The sequence below is a fragment of the Anopheles coluzzii genome, chromosome 2 (genome assembly GCF_943734685.1).
Source record: "Anopheles coluzzii chromosome 2, AcolN3, whole genome shotgun sequence".
Taxonomy (NCBI): domain Eukaryota; kingdom Metazoa; phylum Arthropoda; class Insecta; order Diptera; family Culicidae; genus Anopheles; species Anopheles coluzzii.
Window position 1 is genome coordinate 73,939,892 of NC_064670.1, and position 16,708 is coordinate 73,956,599.

Genomic DNA, 16,708 nt, shown 5'->3' on the forward strand with positions numbered 1-16,708 from the left:
CCATCTGGAGCTATCCGGAACCATCCGTAAGCGTCCTGAATCTCCCGCATCCGTCCTGATCGAGCCGTCCGGAGCCGTTAGTTGGTAGCCGGAATTGTCGGACGCCAGCTCCGGCTGCAGGCTAGTGACTCCGGACAGTTCAAGACGGCTCATAATGGCCGCATACGGCTCTGACTATTCAAACAAATCAGATTCCACGACACCTGATGTTGACTAGCGACTCCAGGTGGCTTCAGTTGGCTTCGTAAGAAAACATAGGTTTGATGAATCTGGATTGAAACACGCAAATTTAAAGCTGTGAACGTATACATGTCACTGAGCTATAGAACAATACAGAACGCCACGAAAGTTGTAACATTTAACATTTATAAACACAATATAAACGAAAAAAACACATTTTGAAACGCTTTTTGGTGCTAACTGGTGTGCGAATTCGTAAACAAACCAAAGTAAACAACCCAGTCAGACAAATCGAACTTAATTTACCCCTATCTTACCGCTAAATTACCGGTAATTTAAGAGTAATTTAATGGTAAATTAGTAGTCGTTAATTTACCCATTCAAGCAGTTTGGACAGATGCTATTCCTTCCTTAATTTTTTTGTTCGGCCAAATTGTTAATAAATAACACGAAATTTATAATATTACTTGTCGTGATCGATGGACATTTTTCTTTCACAATACTATTTATTTCACTCTTATCAAAACTGTTTTTTTTCTTTCTTTATTTCCTCGCTTTCAACCTCCCCAATAAAATTGTATTTATTGAAGCAAAAAAACGATATGCGACTTGTTGTTACAAAAGTACAGGAAAGAAGAAAGTTAAATGAATCAAGATTAATGCTGACTGCCAACCCAAAAGAGAGAAATGCGTTCCCAATGAACAAAGTCCAAATGTCAAAGTGACATCCGAATAAGCAATAGTTAAGCAGAGGTTGCTCACTTTTACACCCTCACTCAACCGATGCACCTTGCCAAACCTATGGCTAAACAGTTTCGCTGAAACGTTGCAGTCGGTAGTCCCTTTGTCAGCATATCTGCCTGCTGGTTCGCTGTCGGGATATACTCGAGGACAATCTGTCTATCCTTCACCAAGTCTTTCAAGAAGAACAGCTTAACATCAACATGTTTCAGCCTTCCCAGTCCCTTGGGGTCTTTCACGATGCTCATCGCTGACTGGTTATCTTCGAAATAGGTCACTGGAAAATCCACCTTGCAGCCAAGGTCATGAAGCAGACGCTACATCCACACCCCTTGACGAACAGCAACACATAGAGCCGTCAATTCAGCTTCCGTCGAAGACAGCGCCACGGTTTGTTGTTTCCGGGTGATCCAGGCCACGGTCGATCCGAACATTTTGAAAACGCTTCCGCTCACTGATAGTCTATCGTTGGGGTCATTGGCCCAATCTGCATCCGATACACGAGCCCCACATCTAGAGATTTATTTTATTTTATTTTTTGATACTTTGATATTTTTTGATTTTTATTTTTGATACTGACTGAAGAAGTTCACTGCAGCGGCCAGATCAGGTCTTGTCGTCTGAGCTGCATACATCAGACAACCTACTAATTCACGATAGGGTTGCGACGTACGTTTATTCTCGTCGCCTTTCATCAGCTTTAGACGATACTCGGTAGGTGTCGAACAAGGTTTACATGTCTCCATCTTGAACCGTCGCAAGACATCTTGAAGATAATGTCGCTGGTGAATCTGCATCACACCTTGTTCCCTATCGTAGCTTATGTTCATTCCAAGAAAGCACTACACCTCACCAATATCTTTCATCTCGAACTCGTTTGATAGGCATCTTTTCACACAAACCACATCGTCTAGAGTTGAACCCACGATCACGAGGTCATCCACGTACAACACGATGATAACAATGCCGTTTTTCGTTGATCTTATGTAAAGGCACTGGTCGTTTAGACTCCGTCTAAAACCCAAGCGTCCATGAACAAAATCGTCAAACCGATCATTCCATGCTTTAGACGCCTGCTTAAGACCGTACAGAGATTTATGTAAACGGCACACAAGATCTCCGTCAGTCTGGAAACCCTCGGGCTGTGTCATGAAAATCTCCTCCGTTAACGTGCCGTTCAAGAAGGCAGTTCGAACATCCATCTGATGCACTATCATCTTTGCTTCATTAGCATAAGCCAAGACCATGCGCAGAGTATCCAATTTAGCAACCGGAGAATATGTTTCATTGTAATCGAAACCGTAACGCTGGCTGAAACCTCTAGCCACTAAGCAGGCTTTATAACGACACCCGCACGACAAAATCGAGCAGTTTTGTAGCTCGGATTTTCGATCGCATTCCGCCAAAAGCGATCGAAAAAGCGAGCAGAAATGTCAGGGAAAACGCTTGGATTCCGATCGAAGAAATATATCAATCCAAAAATTTCAGCGCTGAAAATTTCGCAATATTTCATTTATAAATTTGCAACAATTTTGAATGCGAAATATTTCACAGCCATGGGCTGTGAAATATGTTTGCAGTTTGAGTTTGAGAAGTTTTCGATCGCTTTGCGCAGCGGGCAAGGTTATCCATGCTCCGCTTCATTGCAAACACCCATTTGCATGAAATAGGTGTCCTTTTCTCCGGTAGCTTTACTAACTCCCATGTCTTATTCCTTTCCAAGGACTGCATCTCTTCAGCAACAGCCTTTTTCCATTCGTTCCAATCATCGCGCTGACGAGCTTCTGCTAGTGAGGTCGGTAGATTCTCAACATAACTTGCGGCATTCAACGCGTATGCTGCATATTCCACCGCATAGGCTTTGTGCCACACAGGAACCGTCCGTTGTCGTTTTGAAGTTTCATCATCAGGAACCACTTCAACATCAGAATTCAGGCTAGGAGCCGTGTCATACCCTTCGGCAGATTCGATGTCATGGTCATTGTTACTTGCTTCATCGTCTAACTCAACATCATCTGATGAACCTTCTCTATTCATTGGTGTCAAAAAGAAATCGTCGTGTGACACATCTTCAACTGCTTCTGAAGTAATATGACAGCCTTCCAGAAATACAACATCACGCACGTGCACAATTTCATGCTGCTCCGGGTTCCAAACCCTATACCCATTCACAGAGTATCCTACTAAAACTCCTTTCCAAGCTTTGGCATCCAGCTTAGCACATTGTTCTTTCGGAATGTGAACGTACACATCACATCCAAAAATTCTGAGCTTTGTCAAATCAGGTTTCTTACCTTCCCATCTTTCGTATGGAGTCTTGTTACCATCGATCGCATTCGTGGGGCTGCTGTTGAGAAGGTATGCAGCCGTTTGAATGGCTTGCCCCCAAAATCGCTTATCGATTCCGGAATCCTGCAGCATTGTTCTGGCCTTGTCAACCAAGGTACGGTTCATACGCTCGCTAACCCCGTTTTGCTGAGGTGTATGTGGAACTGTCCACTCCACAACGATACCACTCTGCTTCAGGAATTGCTCAAACTGCTTGCTTCGGTATTCACCGCCATTGTCACAACGTAAACGGCTGATCCGTTGACCAAACTTTGCGGTAACAATAGCCTCGTACTCACAGAAACGCTTGAACACCTCATCCTTTGACTGAATCAGAAAAACCATACAAAAATGGCTCCAGTCGTGTACGAAAGACACGAAGTATTTCACACCACCGTTACCAACTGGAGTAAATGGACCACAAACATCCGAATGAATGAGCTCTAACACTCGCGACGATCGTTTTTCATTACGCGATGGAAACGGATTCCGTGTTTGCTTCCCGGTTAAACAAGACTCGCACACCACAACATTTTTGTCGATACATTTCACTTTCACCCCAGAAACCATTTCATTCCGAATCAATTGCTCAATACTGCGCACGTTTAAGTGACCAAGACGCTTATGCCATAATTCCAGCTCTTTAGACACTCGACCTGTCGTCATCATCGAATATTCACCACGCTTTACATAACTAAAAACTAGTTGATATAATTTTCCAACCCGTGAACCACACGCGACAATTTCCGAACCACGATAAATCTGTACCGCTCCGTTTGCATATACCACTTTCATACCAGTTGCATCGACACGCATTACTGAAAAAAGATTACAACGCAAATCAGGCACATATAAAACATTTCGCACCACGCACTCAATTTGCTTTCCGAACACATTGCTGATGATCTTCACATTTCCAGAATATTCCGCACGAATCGTCACATCATCCTTAGCAATCGCAATGTCAATCGGATTTTCCAATAGCCACATTTCATCGTAAAACTCTTTGTTATTCACCAGATGATCGGAACAGCCCGAATCTATATACCACTCCGTTTTGTAAAAACATCCCGCATTTACACCAACAAAACTAACACTTGCTTCACCGACGTGTGCCTTCGATGTATTGGTGTCACTTTGCCTTTTGTTCGGACACTCAGATAACTTATGTCCGATAACCTTGCAGCCAAAACACCTAACCTTACTTTTCTGCTGCCAATTTGGCGTCGTGCCAGAGAATGCAGCTTCATTTTCCGGTGCGCGAAGATCTACACTCTGTCTTTTTGTTTCTTCGTCAAGCAACCTACATTTAACGAATTCGATGGACAGACTCTCCTCGGGCATTGTTTTCAATGCTGTTACAACGGTCGAATATGACGATCCGAGCGTAACTAACAAATGGCAAACCACATCAAGCTCTTCCAGCACAGCACCAGTAGCCCGATATTCCCGCACTAGTTATCAGTTTGACGCACTAGTTATCAGAACTTTTAAAAATGCTGCTGAAGTGTTCCGCCCTCGAAACGAAGAGTAAGCATTTGTCGCTTCAAATGCATGCGACTTGCAATGCTGCGTCGCTCGAACACATGCCGAAGAGCATCCCATACGTCCTTTGGAGTTTTCTGGTCCTGAATGTACTCCAATTGCGAGTCGTGTATTCTCGATACAAGTAATGATTTGCATCGCCGTTCTAACTTGGCCCGCGCTTCACGGTTCCGCTCCTTTTCCCTAGCTATCGCCTCACTACCTCCCGCCTCGTCCTTCAGCACCTCTAGCCCATCCGCGTTCGTATTAATGCACTCTAACAGCTCATGCTCCTCCAAGAGTATTGTCATCCGATACTTCCATGCGGTATAATTTGTGCCGTGAAACAACGGGAGAAAATGACGATCGTTCTTTTCTTGCTCCATCACAATACACAATTTCGATTAGTCACTTTCCCTTTGTTCAAAAACGTGCTGGGCCCATAACCTAAAATTGTATTTATTGAAGCAATAAAAACGATATGCGACTTGTTGTTACAAAAGTACAGGAAAGAAGAAAGTTCAATGAATCAAGATTTTTTTTTTTAAATATATTTATTTGCGTGTACAGATTAATTTCTATTTACTAGTGTGGATATTTACAACAAAAAAAAACTTTACATTTACAAAAGTAGTGCACACTTAAGGACGACTAAATCTATCTCAACATCGTTGTTTTCAACGATGTGGAAAATGTAGTTAGCAAACAACCTAAGAATAAATATACGTATTCCCAGACTAACTCCTGCTTGTTCTGGAAATCGCAGACTATTGAACAAATAGGGGCGTCCTGGAGCTATTGAAACTATTTCTTGCTGCAGCAGTGCCCAAGCCGCCGCTACTCTACTACAGCAAGCAAATTTGTGTTCCAGACTTTCCATTTGGGGACAAAACGAACATTGATTGGAAGCCCTTCTTCCCATCCGAAACAAGAGCTCTCCATGTGACACTTTACCATTTGCTAGCATGTAGATTAACGGCATGACTGCCAACCTAAAAGAGAGAAATGCGTTCCCAATGAACAAGGTCCAAATGTCAAAGTGACATCCGAATAAGCAACAGTTTGGCAGAGGTTGCTCACTTTAACACTCACAACATTACTACAATCCATCAACCACAAGACTGACGTCCGTCTTCTCCAACTTCCTTTACTTTCCGGTTTCGCCCGGCCTGTCTTGCGCTTGACGCTCTTTCGCCCTTTCAAGCAAATTGCTTGATTAATTAATTAAATATTTTCTTGCAAGGGTAATTCTATTTTTGTTTTAAATATTATTATTAACCGTTCCTATCATTATTAATCCTTCTCATTCAACTGATATATTAGTTTATCGCCTGCTTCCTTTTTATTTTATTTATTTTAATTTTTTATTATTATATCGCTGTCCTATCTCAATCCCTACATTACTGTTTCATGGTTATATTCAATCGTTTTCCTTAACTTATACACACGATTACAATGTATTTTTTTTAACAAACTCGACTCGAACACTCCGCCGACGTCTTCTTCCACTAAAATATTATTAAGACAATACTTTTTATGTTATTATTTATATCTTTTTACTGCTACAAACGAAAACACTTCGTACCGCTAAATTGCTCTTAAATTACTGTTATGACAGACACAAAACTGCTCGAATGGATAAATTCCCAAGTAGAAAAATCGAGCAGTTTTTTTCATTTTTCTAATGACACACAACCGATTTCAGCTTAACGGGGGGTCCAGATTGCACGCACACAAGCGCAAATGAACACGATGACACGCACACATTGAGACTCGCTGTCAGTTCGTTCTGATGGCTTGAAAACAGGCAAAAAGTTGGGTTATGTGTGGATTGTAAACATTCTGTTCGTTCAATTCACACAAGCTTGTGCCTCAACATCATCTCTGCCGCGCCACCGCCTACTTGCAGTATATCTGTTACTTTCTTCGCTTGTTGTACTGTGAATGAGAGAAGGAGACATATTATTCAGGTTAGTATTGTGTAAATTTGTGTACTTACGGTGAATTGAACGCAAACCCTTTGATTGAACAGCTCACCGCGTTACAGCTTGACTATCCCGCGGTTTTGCTTGAGAAGCGTTAGGGAGCTAATAAAAGTAATACATTTGCATATGCTTTTAGGAAAATGGATTTCAACAATAATGTTGAGGCAAAACTAGGCGACACCATCCCAGTCAAACCGTCGAGCAAAAAACTTGAAGCAGCAATTTCAACCGGATCAGCTCTACTGAAAAATGAAAAGTGCCCTACTTATCCATCCCAGAATCATCAAAATTCCCTACCTCCTGCCGTGCCACCACGATCCTCCTCATTGCCCCGACCAAATCCTCAATTAATCTTAAAAACGAACATAGCCTCACCAATTCCTTTTCCCATCGCACCCCCTCGAACCACATCCTTGTCCACGCAAAGCTTTCCGGTGCAATCCATTTCCTTTCGAGCCATAAGCACTCCCGCTTCCGATCCGAATAATACTTTCAAATTAAACTCGCCCACCATACCACCACGATCCTCTTCCTTAATGATGCCAAATTCTAGTCCAGTTCAGAATATCACGTTTCTTCCAAAAGTCCCGGTTAACACCGAAAGTGCATCGCATCCTCCTACCTTACCACCACGATCTTGTTCTGTGTCCCTTCCTGAGCCCAACAGAAAACTCAATCCAACTGAAAATTTAACACAGTTGGATCGTATTGAAAAACAGTTGAACATTCTGTCCAAAGTAGCTTGTCACACACAATTTGTGACGAACTTAGTTTTAGACAATCTCTGCAACAAAGACTCAAATTCGGAAAGGAATCCGCTAATCAAAAAAATGGAAACTCTTGACATGTTAGAAGAAATGGAGAGAAAATTGAAACATGAAAGTTTATACATGGCAAAGACGATTTGCCTTTTGTTAAGTGCATTAAAAGGGACCGACAATGTCCAAGAAAGACTATCGATAACACTAGATTTGTTATTCGATCGCGATTTTTTTTCCAAGTTTAGTTGGACAGGTGTTGGGTTTCCGGAAGCCAAGATTCCATTAGAAAAATACGTCTATATTATAAGTTTATTTAAATTCGTAGGAGGCACTAGCTTTATAGATGACACAGCTACGGTTTCACACGAAACAGTCAAGACTTTTCTAGTTGATAAGCTAAATCACGGAAAAGCACGAAGTTTAGTGAAAGGGTTGCGACATACGGTGAAACGTAAAAAAGAATTATAGAAAAGAATTATGTATATATGTATAAGTTAAGTATATATATAAGTGTTTTATTGAATTAATGATTTAGGCATTTATACAGTTGGAATATTAGCTGTGATTCAAGTTGTGATATGAACTATGTAGGAGTAAACGTTTATGAATTTAATGGGTAAAAATTATATATGAAATACCAACAATCTGTTCTAGTTCTTAAGGCATTTCCTCCTTGCATTTTGCCTTATCCCGGGCATACTCGGCAACTTTATTCTACTCATTTTAATACAAAACTAATAAAAAAATAAACTAATAAAAATATTTACCTAAACTTAAACCTTAACTACCTATTCTAAACCTAACAGCTTACATATTTTAATTATGATCTAACTTTCAAGTGTATGTAAAAGAGGACTGAAATAAAATGTATTACCCTGATCTAAACTAACTGCCACTAGCTTGCATTTAATTTCTTTTAATTCTACCCTGACTATTTCCTGTGATAAATCTTCTACCCTAGCTGTAAAGTTATAAATTATCGCCGAGCTACATGGTTGGCTAAAAGTTAGTTGTTTCTCTTTTAAGAATCGTCCTTCTATAAAATATGATCCTGATGACTTTTCTGCAGTACAATACCTTACTATCTGATCCTCCTGTGTTAAAAACCATCCATTTCTATTGCCCTTTCTTAACATAAATTTTGGTTTGACCAACAAAATTACCTCATCTTTTTTTACCTTTAGTGATGGATACACTGTATCATCCTTTTTCCTTGCATCTGCTGCCTCTAATTGTGTTAGTTCTATTAATCTACACACTATCTGGTTTAAAGTTCTATGTCCTGTTCTAGCTAAGTTTTTCATAAAGCCTAACTTGTCCTCAATACGATAAGTTGATAAAAATGGAAGAGGCCCGAAATTTTCAACATCTGCTGCTACATGTAGTAAATTATGAACGTTAATTGTTAAATGTGTTCGACTGTAAACTGTGCTATATTCTAATACAAATTGTTCGAGCAACTGACCAGCATATTTCCAATATTGTTCAAATAATCTTGATGAGAATAAATTTACCGCAATGAAAAAAAGTTTATGGTGCTCATAGGCTAGATCTGATATTCTGTTTTTTAACAAAGGTATGCTAACGTGATATAAAAATGCTGACAATTCGGACCCCTTCCAAAATCCTAAATATTTTAATGCCCTAGGCTTACGATGTATCTCTGATGGGTATTCGATCCTGACTAAAATATTTGAAATTTCTAACTGCTCCTGTTTTGACCACTTCGGAAAAGGGTGTAAAGCACCAGTTGTAAAACCTTTAAGTAATTTTTTTTCTATTCCTAGTGCGAACAAGTGAAGGTCATCGGCTATCGTTGTTTGTGTTACGATGTCTACTTCATCTATATCTAATAATGGCGTGTAATATTTTTGGTGTTTCACGTAGTCTCCGTTTCTAAATTCTTTGTCGGTCCGAACTTCAGCTGTTCCTACATATATTGTTTTGGTTCCGTCATGGCTGCCAACTATTTTGCACTTTATACATGCTTCCAGCCCAGGAGGATACGTTACTCCTAAAAATATATAATAAATTTGCTGTTACTCTCTACTTCTCTTTGAAAATTCTCAAGTTTCTTATTGTATCATTCTTACCTTTGATGAACGCACGAGCTGGTGTATCTGCGACAATAGCTTTCAGGCGAAAGTCGATGATAATTCCGTTAACATCAATGCCTTGCACCAGTACGCGGTTGATATCATCCACTAAAGGCCGGAGAAACCCTTCCAAACAGCTCGGTTTTGTCGCACCACAAAATACACCCAGCACCATGATTGGCAGTGCTGGTAGATTAACTATGTGCATTAATATAGGCCATAGCTGCGTTGGTCCACTATTATGCATCGGAAGTCCATCTACCGCGATATTAGCTTCTATCAATCTGATGACTGGTGGTACAGATCTAGAACGAAAAAGTAAACCAAAAATTACCACATGTTCATTCCAAACAGTCATATTATTCTTACCGATAATATTGTTGGAGAGTGCTTTGTATTCCTTGGTACCAAAGCTGCCCTTCTCCAACGGCCGTAAAATGTCTCTCCACCTGTTTCGGAGTCTTCAGTAACGTCTTTGCACACCTAGGAAGAGAAATATTTGTAGTTTCACGAGTCAACACCAGCAAATCACTCAATGCAGAATGCGTTATTTTATGAGTTAAAGCCCATATCCTAAGCCTGCTAGCATAAGCATTGCCTTCGGGGGCTTCATCAGCATCAAAATACTCATCCTCATTGACTTCGTCCTCCAATTCGCCTTCACTCCAATCGTCTTCCAACACCGAGCAATCAGCGTCTTCATCGTCATCAGAAACGTAATCCGCTGCTTCTGATTCCATGGGTATATCGGCAACTTCCACGGCATCCGGCTGCACATTCCCGTATGATGAAGCTGTAATGTGTAATAATATTAAATAACAAATTATTGCTCTGCTTGCGTTTTTCATATTTCATTGTTTTAACACAAACATAACTTACCTTGTTGATCGACACCGCTGCTTGTTCCCGGAAGATTTTCCTCTTCCCATTCCTTTTCAAAGCGCTCCCAAATTGCTTTGGCACGCTTGCTCGCCACTCCACTTTTCTTCAAACGTTTGGACGTATCCATTTTCACTTGGTTTTATGCAAAACAAATAAAAAAAGCAACTTTAAGTTCGAAGCAAAAGAAATCACTTTCATCCGTTTCCAACACCAGTTTGTTTTGATTTGAAAATGCACCCGCAACTCTTGACGTTTACACACACCACCATACATTTGATGCTCTTCCACACGGATCGAGCAGATTTTTACCCTTCCCCCCCTGTTTTGCCCACATTTCGCCTGACAATTTCTACTTGGGTTAACAGAAGGCCCGCTGCGCAAAGTGACGGAAGAAATCATGGCGTTTGGAGATTTTTATCAAGGTCCATTGAGGATAGAGGTCGAATTATAGCTTGTTTCTGGTCTGACATTTTGAATCCTGTTTTGACAGTTCAGTAAGAAAGTGTTTACAAATAATTGCAGCAGATGGGTGCTGTTCTTTTAGCTCGCATTTTTTAGTTCAAATACAGAAAAAACATGTGAAATAATACAAATCGTGCGTATATGTAAAACTGACTATGTGGTTTATTGCTTTAGGTGTTACAAACTAAACTTTTATTTATCGCAATCTTTCCAGTTCCTTGTTACTCGTGCTGATAACTTCATATGCAGCTTCGTGTACATATCTAGCTCCATGTAATCACAGGTCACGGAAACTAACTCCAATAACTTCCAAAAGCTCCAATCCTCAAATCCTGCTCTTATCTCACTTTTTCTTTCTCATTGGCCTGCTTACGATTGAGCCCATCGCCGTTGAATGGCCGGGACTACTATTATTTTATCAGGAGGCTCGATGCCTTCAGCGTCCATCAATGCAGGCATCCGATCACCGACAGACCCTGCTTAGCCTGATTCCGGATCCACCTAGTACCAAACACAGGACCGACCACTTTCTTGGAGGGCATTACTACGGCATTTTCATTACATGCCCCAGCCATCGTATCATAGGCCCTGACTACCGTTAGGATATCCGATTCACCGTACACCTCAGAAAGCGTAGCATTGTTGATTTGTATGGCATTAGTTATACCTAAAAATTGGAAGCAGTTTGTAATCAGGATAATGGTTTACCTTCCGCAAGAGTGTCAGGAACCACTTACAGTCAAGCGGTGAATTGTGCCATATGCTTATCATTAACCTCGAAAATTTTACTGACAGCGTATAATGGTTAACAACTGCGCGTAGCTGTAAGTTTATACCGGTTTTAAATTATTTTCTAATTTATGATTCCATACGTGGCCACGTTAGGAAGATTTGCCCAGGAAGGAACAAACTGCTTAGATATATTGGCAAAAACTGGTGCGTTTTAGCTCATCTTGAGAATAGGAAACAAGAAGTATGCAAAATAATGCATTTCTATGAGATACTCATCGTAACCAGTGGCGGATCTACCGGTAGACGGACTAGGCGGTCGCCTGGGGCCCGCCGATTTAGGGGACCCGTAGTTCTGAAGTCTATAGTATGCCGTATGGACAGAGTAATAGCGGCAATGGCCCCCGGAAGGATGGACGTTGTGGCCCCAAGGCTGGCAAATCATTTTCACCCTCCCCCCCCCCCCCTCCACTGTCAGCAAATTTTAGAGCCTGTGACTGATTATCGACTGACCCCCTAGAACACCATTTACAATTGACAGGGGGCCTCAACTAGTCTTACCGCCTAGGGCCCCCGACACCCTTAATCCGAGCCACTGATCGTAACACCTTAATTTTGGATCTTCCATTACTTACTTACTTACTCTTTAACAAAATGGTAATTTTTCGGATGAGTGAGTGAGAAAATACAGTTGGTGAACGGGTAAAGTTTCTTGATTGTTTTTGCTTTATTTGTACATTTCAGTGTATTGGTAACACAATGCACTTTCATGCATTAAATAACAATTTAAAAAGTTCTCATGTTTTATTACCGTATTATTCTAAATAATTTCTAATACAGCGGAATACCTTACGTGCTAGCGTTTTTACATGTTTTAATTCAGTGTTTTACATCAGTGCGAAATCCTAAAATATACTGACAAACCTTAACAAGTGATTTACGATTATAGATCATATTGTTGTTACAAAATGGTTATTTATACATGAAAATGAGGTAATGTGGACTATTTTACATATTTGCTATAGTACATTTCAAAATATTACGGGTTATTAAAGCAAAAAATAACTAGTTCATTACAATAATACAGAATAAAAAAAATAATACGTGGAATACGGCAGGTCCGTTCTTATTAAATATAAAAGAGCATATCAGTATTTTCTTACTACAACGATTCATCATGATCTATTTAAATATACCTAATTGAGAACCCCATGAAGACCATTGTAGTGTGATGTAATTAATTCTGGGGCATTGCAGACGATGAAATGAAAGCAAACTAGATCTATTCGGCGTTATGAATCTTCTTGTACATCTTCTAATCTTTTGGGGAGTACGATAGATACGGGCTTAAACACATGACGGGTATGTTCTTGACTGTACCACCAGACTGTCCCAAAAAATGCACGATAAATCACTCATTCAAACATTTACAAGTATTAGGACTGAAACATTGAATCAAAAACCGGTAGCCAATTACAAATAACCAAAGAAAATATTATAAATGGATGCAGATTACTACATAACACAGATTAATAAATAAGCATCACATATGGTAGCCTTCAGAATAAAAAAATGAAGTCTGTTTAATGGATAAAACGCAAGGAAAATCTATGTAAACGACTACCAACAATTTGATTATACTAACAAACAAATAAATAAATAAATAAATAAATAAATAAATAAATGAATAAATAAATAAAATAATAGATAAAAAGATAATTTACATAAACTAACTAGTAAATATCTTAGTAAATAGTCCAATAAATAATTAAATAAATACTACCGGCATTAACACAACAAAAATAAAACAAATTAATTACATGTCTCATTAATTGATTTACATGAGAATAGATAATGTATAGACTAGTTCAATATTTTTCTCATTTTTTTTGCGCCTTTTCCATGTTGATTTACATGTTTTCGCTTGCTTTTCATGAGATTTTCGGTACTACTTTTTAAATTAAGGAAGCGCATTCTAACAATCATTCTTTGTTTGGCAAAGGTCCGTATTATTTCGACTGGTAGTTCGCTTATCTGGTTTTGAATATTTTTCGCAATTTTGGCAACAATTTTTTTAGTCTTACTAAAGGTACCATCCGGATGCATTTTTAAGAAAATTTTTTCCATTCGATTACCTAATAATAAAAATGTAGGCGATGGTTCAAACAATCCTCCTGCGGACAAATGTTGCACAAAGGTAGGAGGTTGACTATAACAATGGTCAGTTGTTAATTTAAAAGTTTGGACGCCTAAATCTAATTCTGGATACTTAGTATTATATTTATTAGCTATGTATCCCATTACATATTGCAGTCCATCACTTTCTTGAGCTGATTGCACATTGCAGGTACTACTGACGGTACTTATTAAGTCCGACTCTTGACTACACTCTTCAATTGCTTGGCAGATTTGATTTGTTTTTTCCATGACCGAAATATCTGGAACAGATTGAGGGATATCCGCTACAGAAAAAACTGTTGCAGATAGAAACTCCTCGTGATGCTCATGACTATTCTCTACATCATCATTTTTTAGCTCTGTATGATTTTTCAATGTAGTCGGTGACTTACCAAGAATCATCATTCGGATTCTATACATGCAATGTAATGGAGATGGATGGTCGTGTACGCCTCCGATTTGGCGAAGTTGAGAGAAGAAGTTCTCCAAAACATCCTGATTAAGCTGTAAACAAAAATAAAACATAACATTAGTTGACTGAAATCTTTCACTATTGTTCAATACTAACCTTATAAGTAGAGATATATACGATGCTGTGTTTTTTTCTCATATCTTCGTACAACATTTTTAGCGATGTTATGTGCATCAAAAGAGACTTTTGAAAAACTTGCATAGATTTTTTCCCCAATGCTGTAATGTTTGACATCAGTTCAAACATGTCACTTAATGCTGCTAATTGGTTTTCATTTGCATTAAAAGATTTTTTGTAATGAAGTTTAGCACATGGAGAATATGAGTTAGCTACACTAAACCACATATCGACTTTCTCTATAAATGAGGCTAACTCTTGTGCATCACAATCATCAGGAAAGTACCTTTGTAATGCAATAGCAGTGGTTCTGGATAAAACTTCGGCCGCTCTTCGAACATTTTGACGTTCTTGAGGAGTCATAACCAAATGATTTTGTGTTAGTTTATGAACGGGAGTTAATTCAGCTGCATTTCTATAAGCTACCAGCTCAAACAATTTATCTGCCTTTATCAACTTATTGTTATATTCAAAACCAGTATCTATCAACCAATTTCTTATTAGTTTTAACAGATGAGGAGCATCAGGAAAAACATATATATTGCACTTTGTTATTGGATGACTGAAAAAAGGATGACAGTAGTCATGAGCACCTAAATCTTTCCAGCATCCAATATTAGATTGGCAATTGTCACTAACTATTGCAACAACGTTTATCTTTATAGCATAAAGACGTTTGATTAATTCAAATAAAATTTCTTTGGTCATTTGTTGGTCAAAACCAATAAAAACTGGCTGCTTCCAATTTTTGAACAATCCTCTTGCCATTACTACTTGTAAATAATTGTGAGGACCGAGAACTTCATCAGAGGCCGGATCATACTCTAAAATTCTATTCACTTTCATTTCATCGAATGACAAAACACATTCCCGATGACACTCCGGCAGATCAACGGTAATGTTTTTTAGCAAATTAATTACATCATCTAAAATTCCTTGCTTGAGGTTCAATGTTCTTCCGTATCGTTGTAGTGTTGAAATTGATGCTGCAGGGAAATTTAAATCATCTCTTAAATACTGATATGCTCTTTTTCCTAAATAACGAAGTGTAAAAAATTTACTTAATTCTGCTTTAGTCCATCTAACTCTTTTACGTTCCTCAGTAATCAGATCTATTTGATTTGATGTAAGCGTATCTTTTAAAACATTTTTCATTCTGGTTGTGAATTCGTTTGGTGATATAGCAACATCTTTAAATTTATTATGATTAGTCTTTAAAAGTTCAATTTCTTTTTGGGATTGTGTAAGTTCTTTGCTGACGATTTCAAGCTGTTTTGATAAAAATGTATTAACCTCTAATAAGTTGTTACATTTATCTTGTGTTTTTTTAAGAGTTTGATTTAAAAGTTCAATTTCTGTTTCATTTTGTACACAATTTTGGCATTTCGCATGTGTGATATTATCTGATGGTAGATCGTCATCATGATGTTCTACAGATGTATCGATGCGACCCTCGTCCGTTTCAGTTTGTTGTACTACATTGTTAGTACTACATTGTTGTACTACATTGTTAGAAGGCTCACGAGCTTGTGATTTTATCACTGACGGGAAAGCTAAATAGAAAAAGGTAAGAATGAAATAATTAACGAATTGAAATAGATTTGCCTCATATTTATGTATTTTTTATTTAAGAAATATTTGTTACATTTTATTATATGTGAATAACTGTTATTGTTACAATTAAGCGCTTAAAGTTATGCATAATAGTCTTTGCAGACAAATAGATGATTCAGCAAAATATTACCGTTTCACTTATCTACGTTAATTCCCATCCTTTATTTATCACTTTCGAGCTTAGAATAGTAATATTTCAATCTAAGCTTTTGTTTAGTGCATCATTGAAGAAAAGAGTCTTAAATTATTATAATTTTTACCTTATATTTGACTTATAATAACTTATTATTATTATTATTATTATTATTATTATTATTATTATTATTATTATTATTATTTGTATAATAATTTGTATAGTACCAGTTAAGGAATAAAGCAGGCCACACCATTCATACAAAAGCAATTGATACACACTTATAGAAAAGTAGGTGAATCGAGAATGCATAGCAACTAATCACGCAAAAAGCGACTGTTTATAACTTGTAACTTGTAACCTTCTTTCGCAACGATTACCTTCTTTAACTATGTTTGAAGGCCACTCTGGCGAGCACGAGTTCACAGCTACTACATGGCGACAGTATCCAAAATCAAAGTTACTTCGATGGCATTAGGAAAGGCAAGAATTTATGTAGTTTAAAT

At 38.4% G+C, this 16,708-nt stretch overlaps 2 protein-coding genes across 3 annotated transcripts in view; one reads left to right on the top strand and one right to left on the bottom strand.

The window, feature by feature from the left end:
• Window positions 1-6,419: 6,419 nt before the first annotated feature.
• Window positions 6,420-8,408, top strand: LOC125906608 (uncharacterized). The gene is made up of 2 exons (XM_049606216.1): window positions 6,420-6,743; window positions 6,895-8,408. The coding sequence occupies exons 1-2, from the start codon at window positions 6,718-6,720 to the stop codon at window positions 7,985-7,987; spliced, it is 1,119 nt and encodes a 372-aa protein (XP_049462173.1). The 5' UTR covers window positions 6,420-6,717; the 3' UTR covers window positions 7,988-8,408.
• The window catches only part of LOC120961211 (uncharacterized), a 272,641-nt gene continuing 264,098 nt past the window's right edge, over window positions 8,166-16,708 (bottom strand). The window contains exons 2-5 of one of the 2 annotated variants that reach the window (XM_049606210.1): window positions 10,495-10,629; window positions 9,985-10,408; window positions 9,613-9,920; window positions 8,166-9,533 (exon numbers count right to left, since the gene is read on the bottom strand). In XM_049606210.1, coding sequence (XP_049462167.1) covers window positions 8,347-9,533; window positions 9,613-9,920; window positions 9,985-10,408; window positions 10,495-10,624 — 2,049 coding nt within the window. In that variant the 5' untranslated portion in view covers window positions 10,625-10,629 and the 3' untranslated portion in view covers window positions 8,166-8,346. Of the gene's footprint in view, window positions 9,534-9,612; window positions 9,921-9,984; window positions 10,409-10,494; window positions 10,852-16,708 lie in introns of those variants that run through there. The other variant, XM_040384903.2, reaches the window with a different exon arrangement.

Coding starts and splice junctions, on each gene's coding strand:
- LOC125906608 (XM_049606216.1), top strand. CDS start 6,718: ATGAGAGAAGGAGACATATTATTCAG. Junction 6,744..6,894: donor GAAGGAGACATATTATTCAG/GTTAGTATTGTG, acceptor ATATGCTTTTAG/GAAAATGGATTTCAACAATA.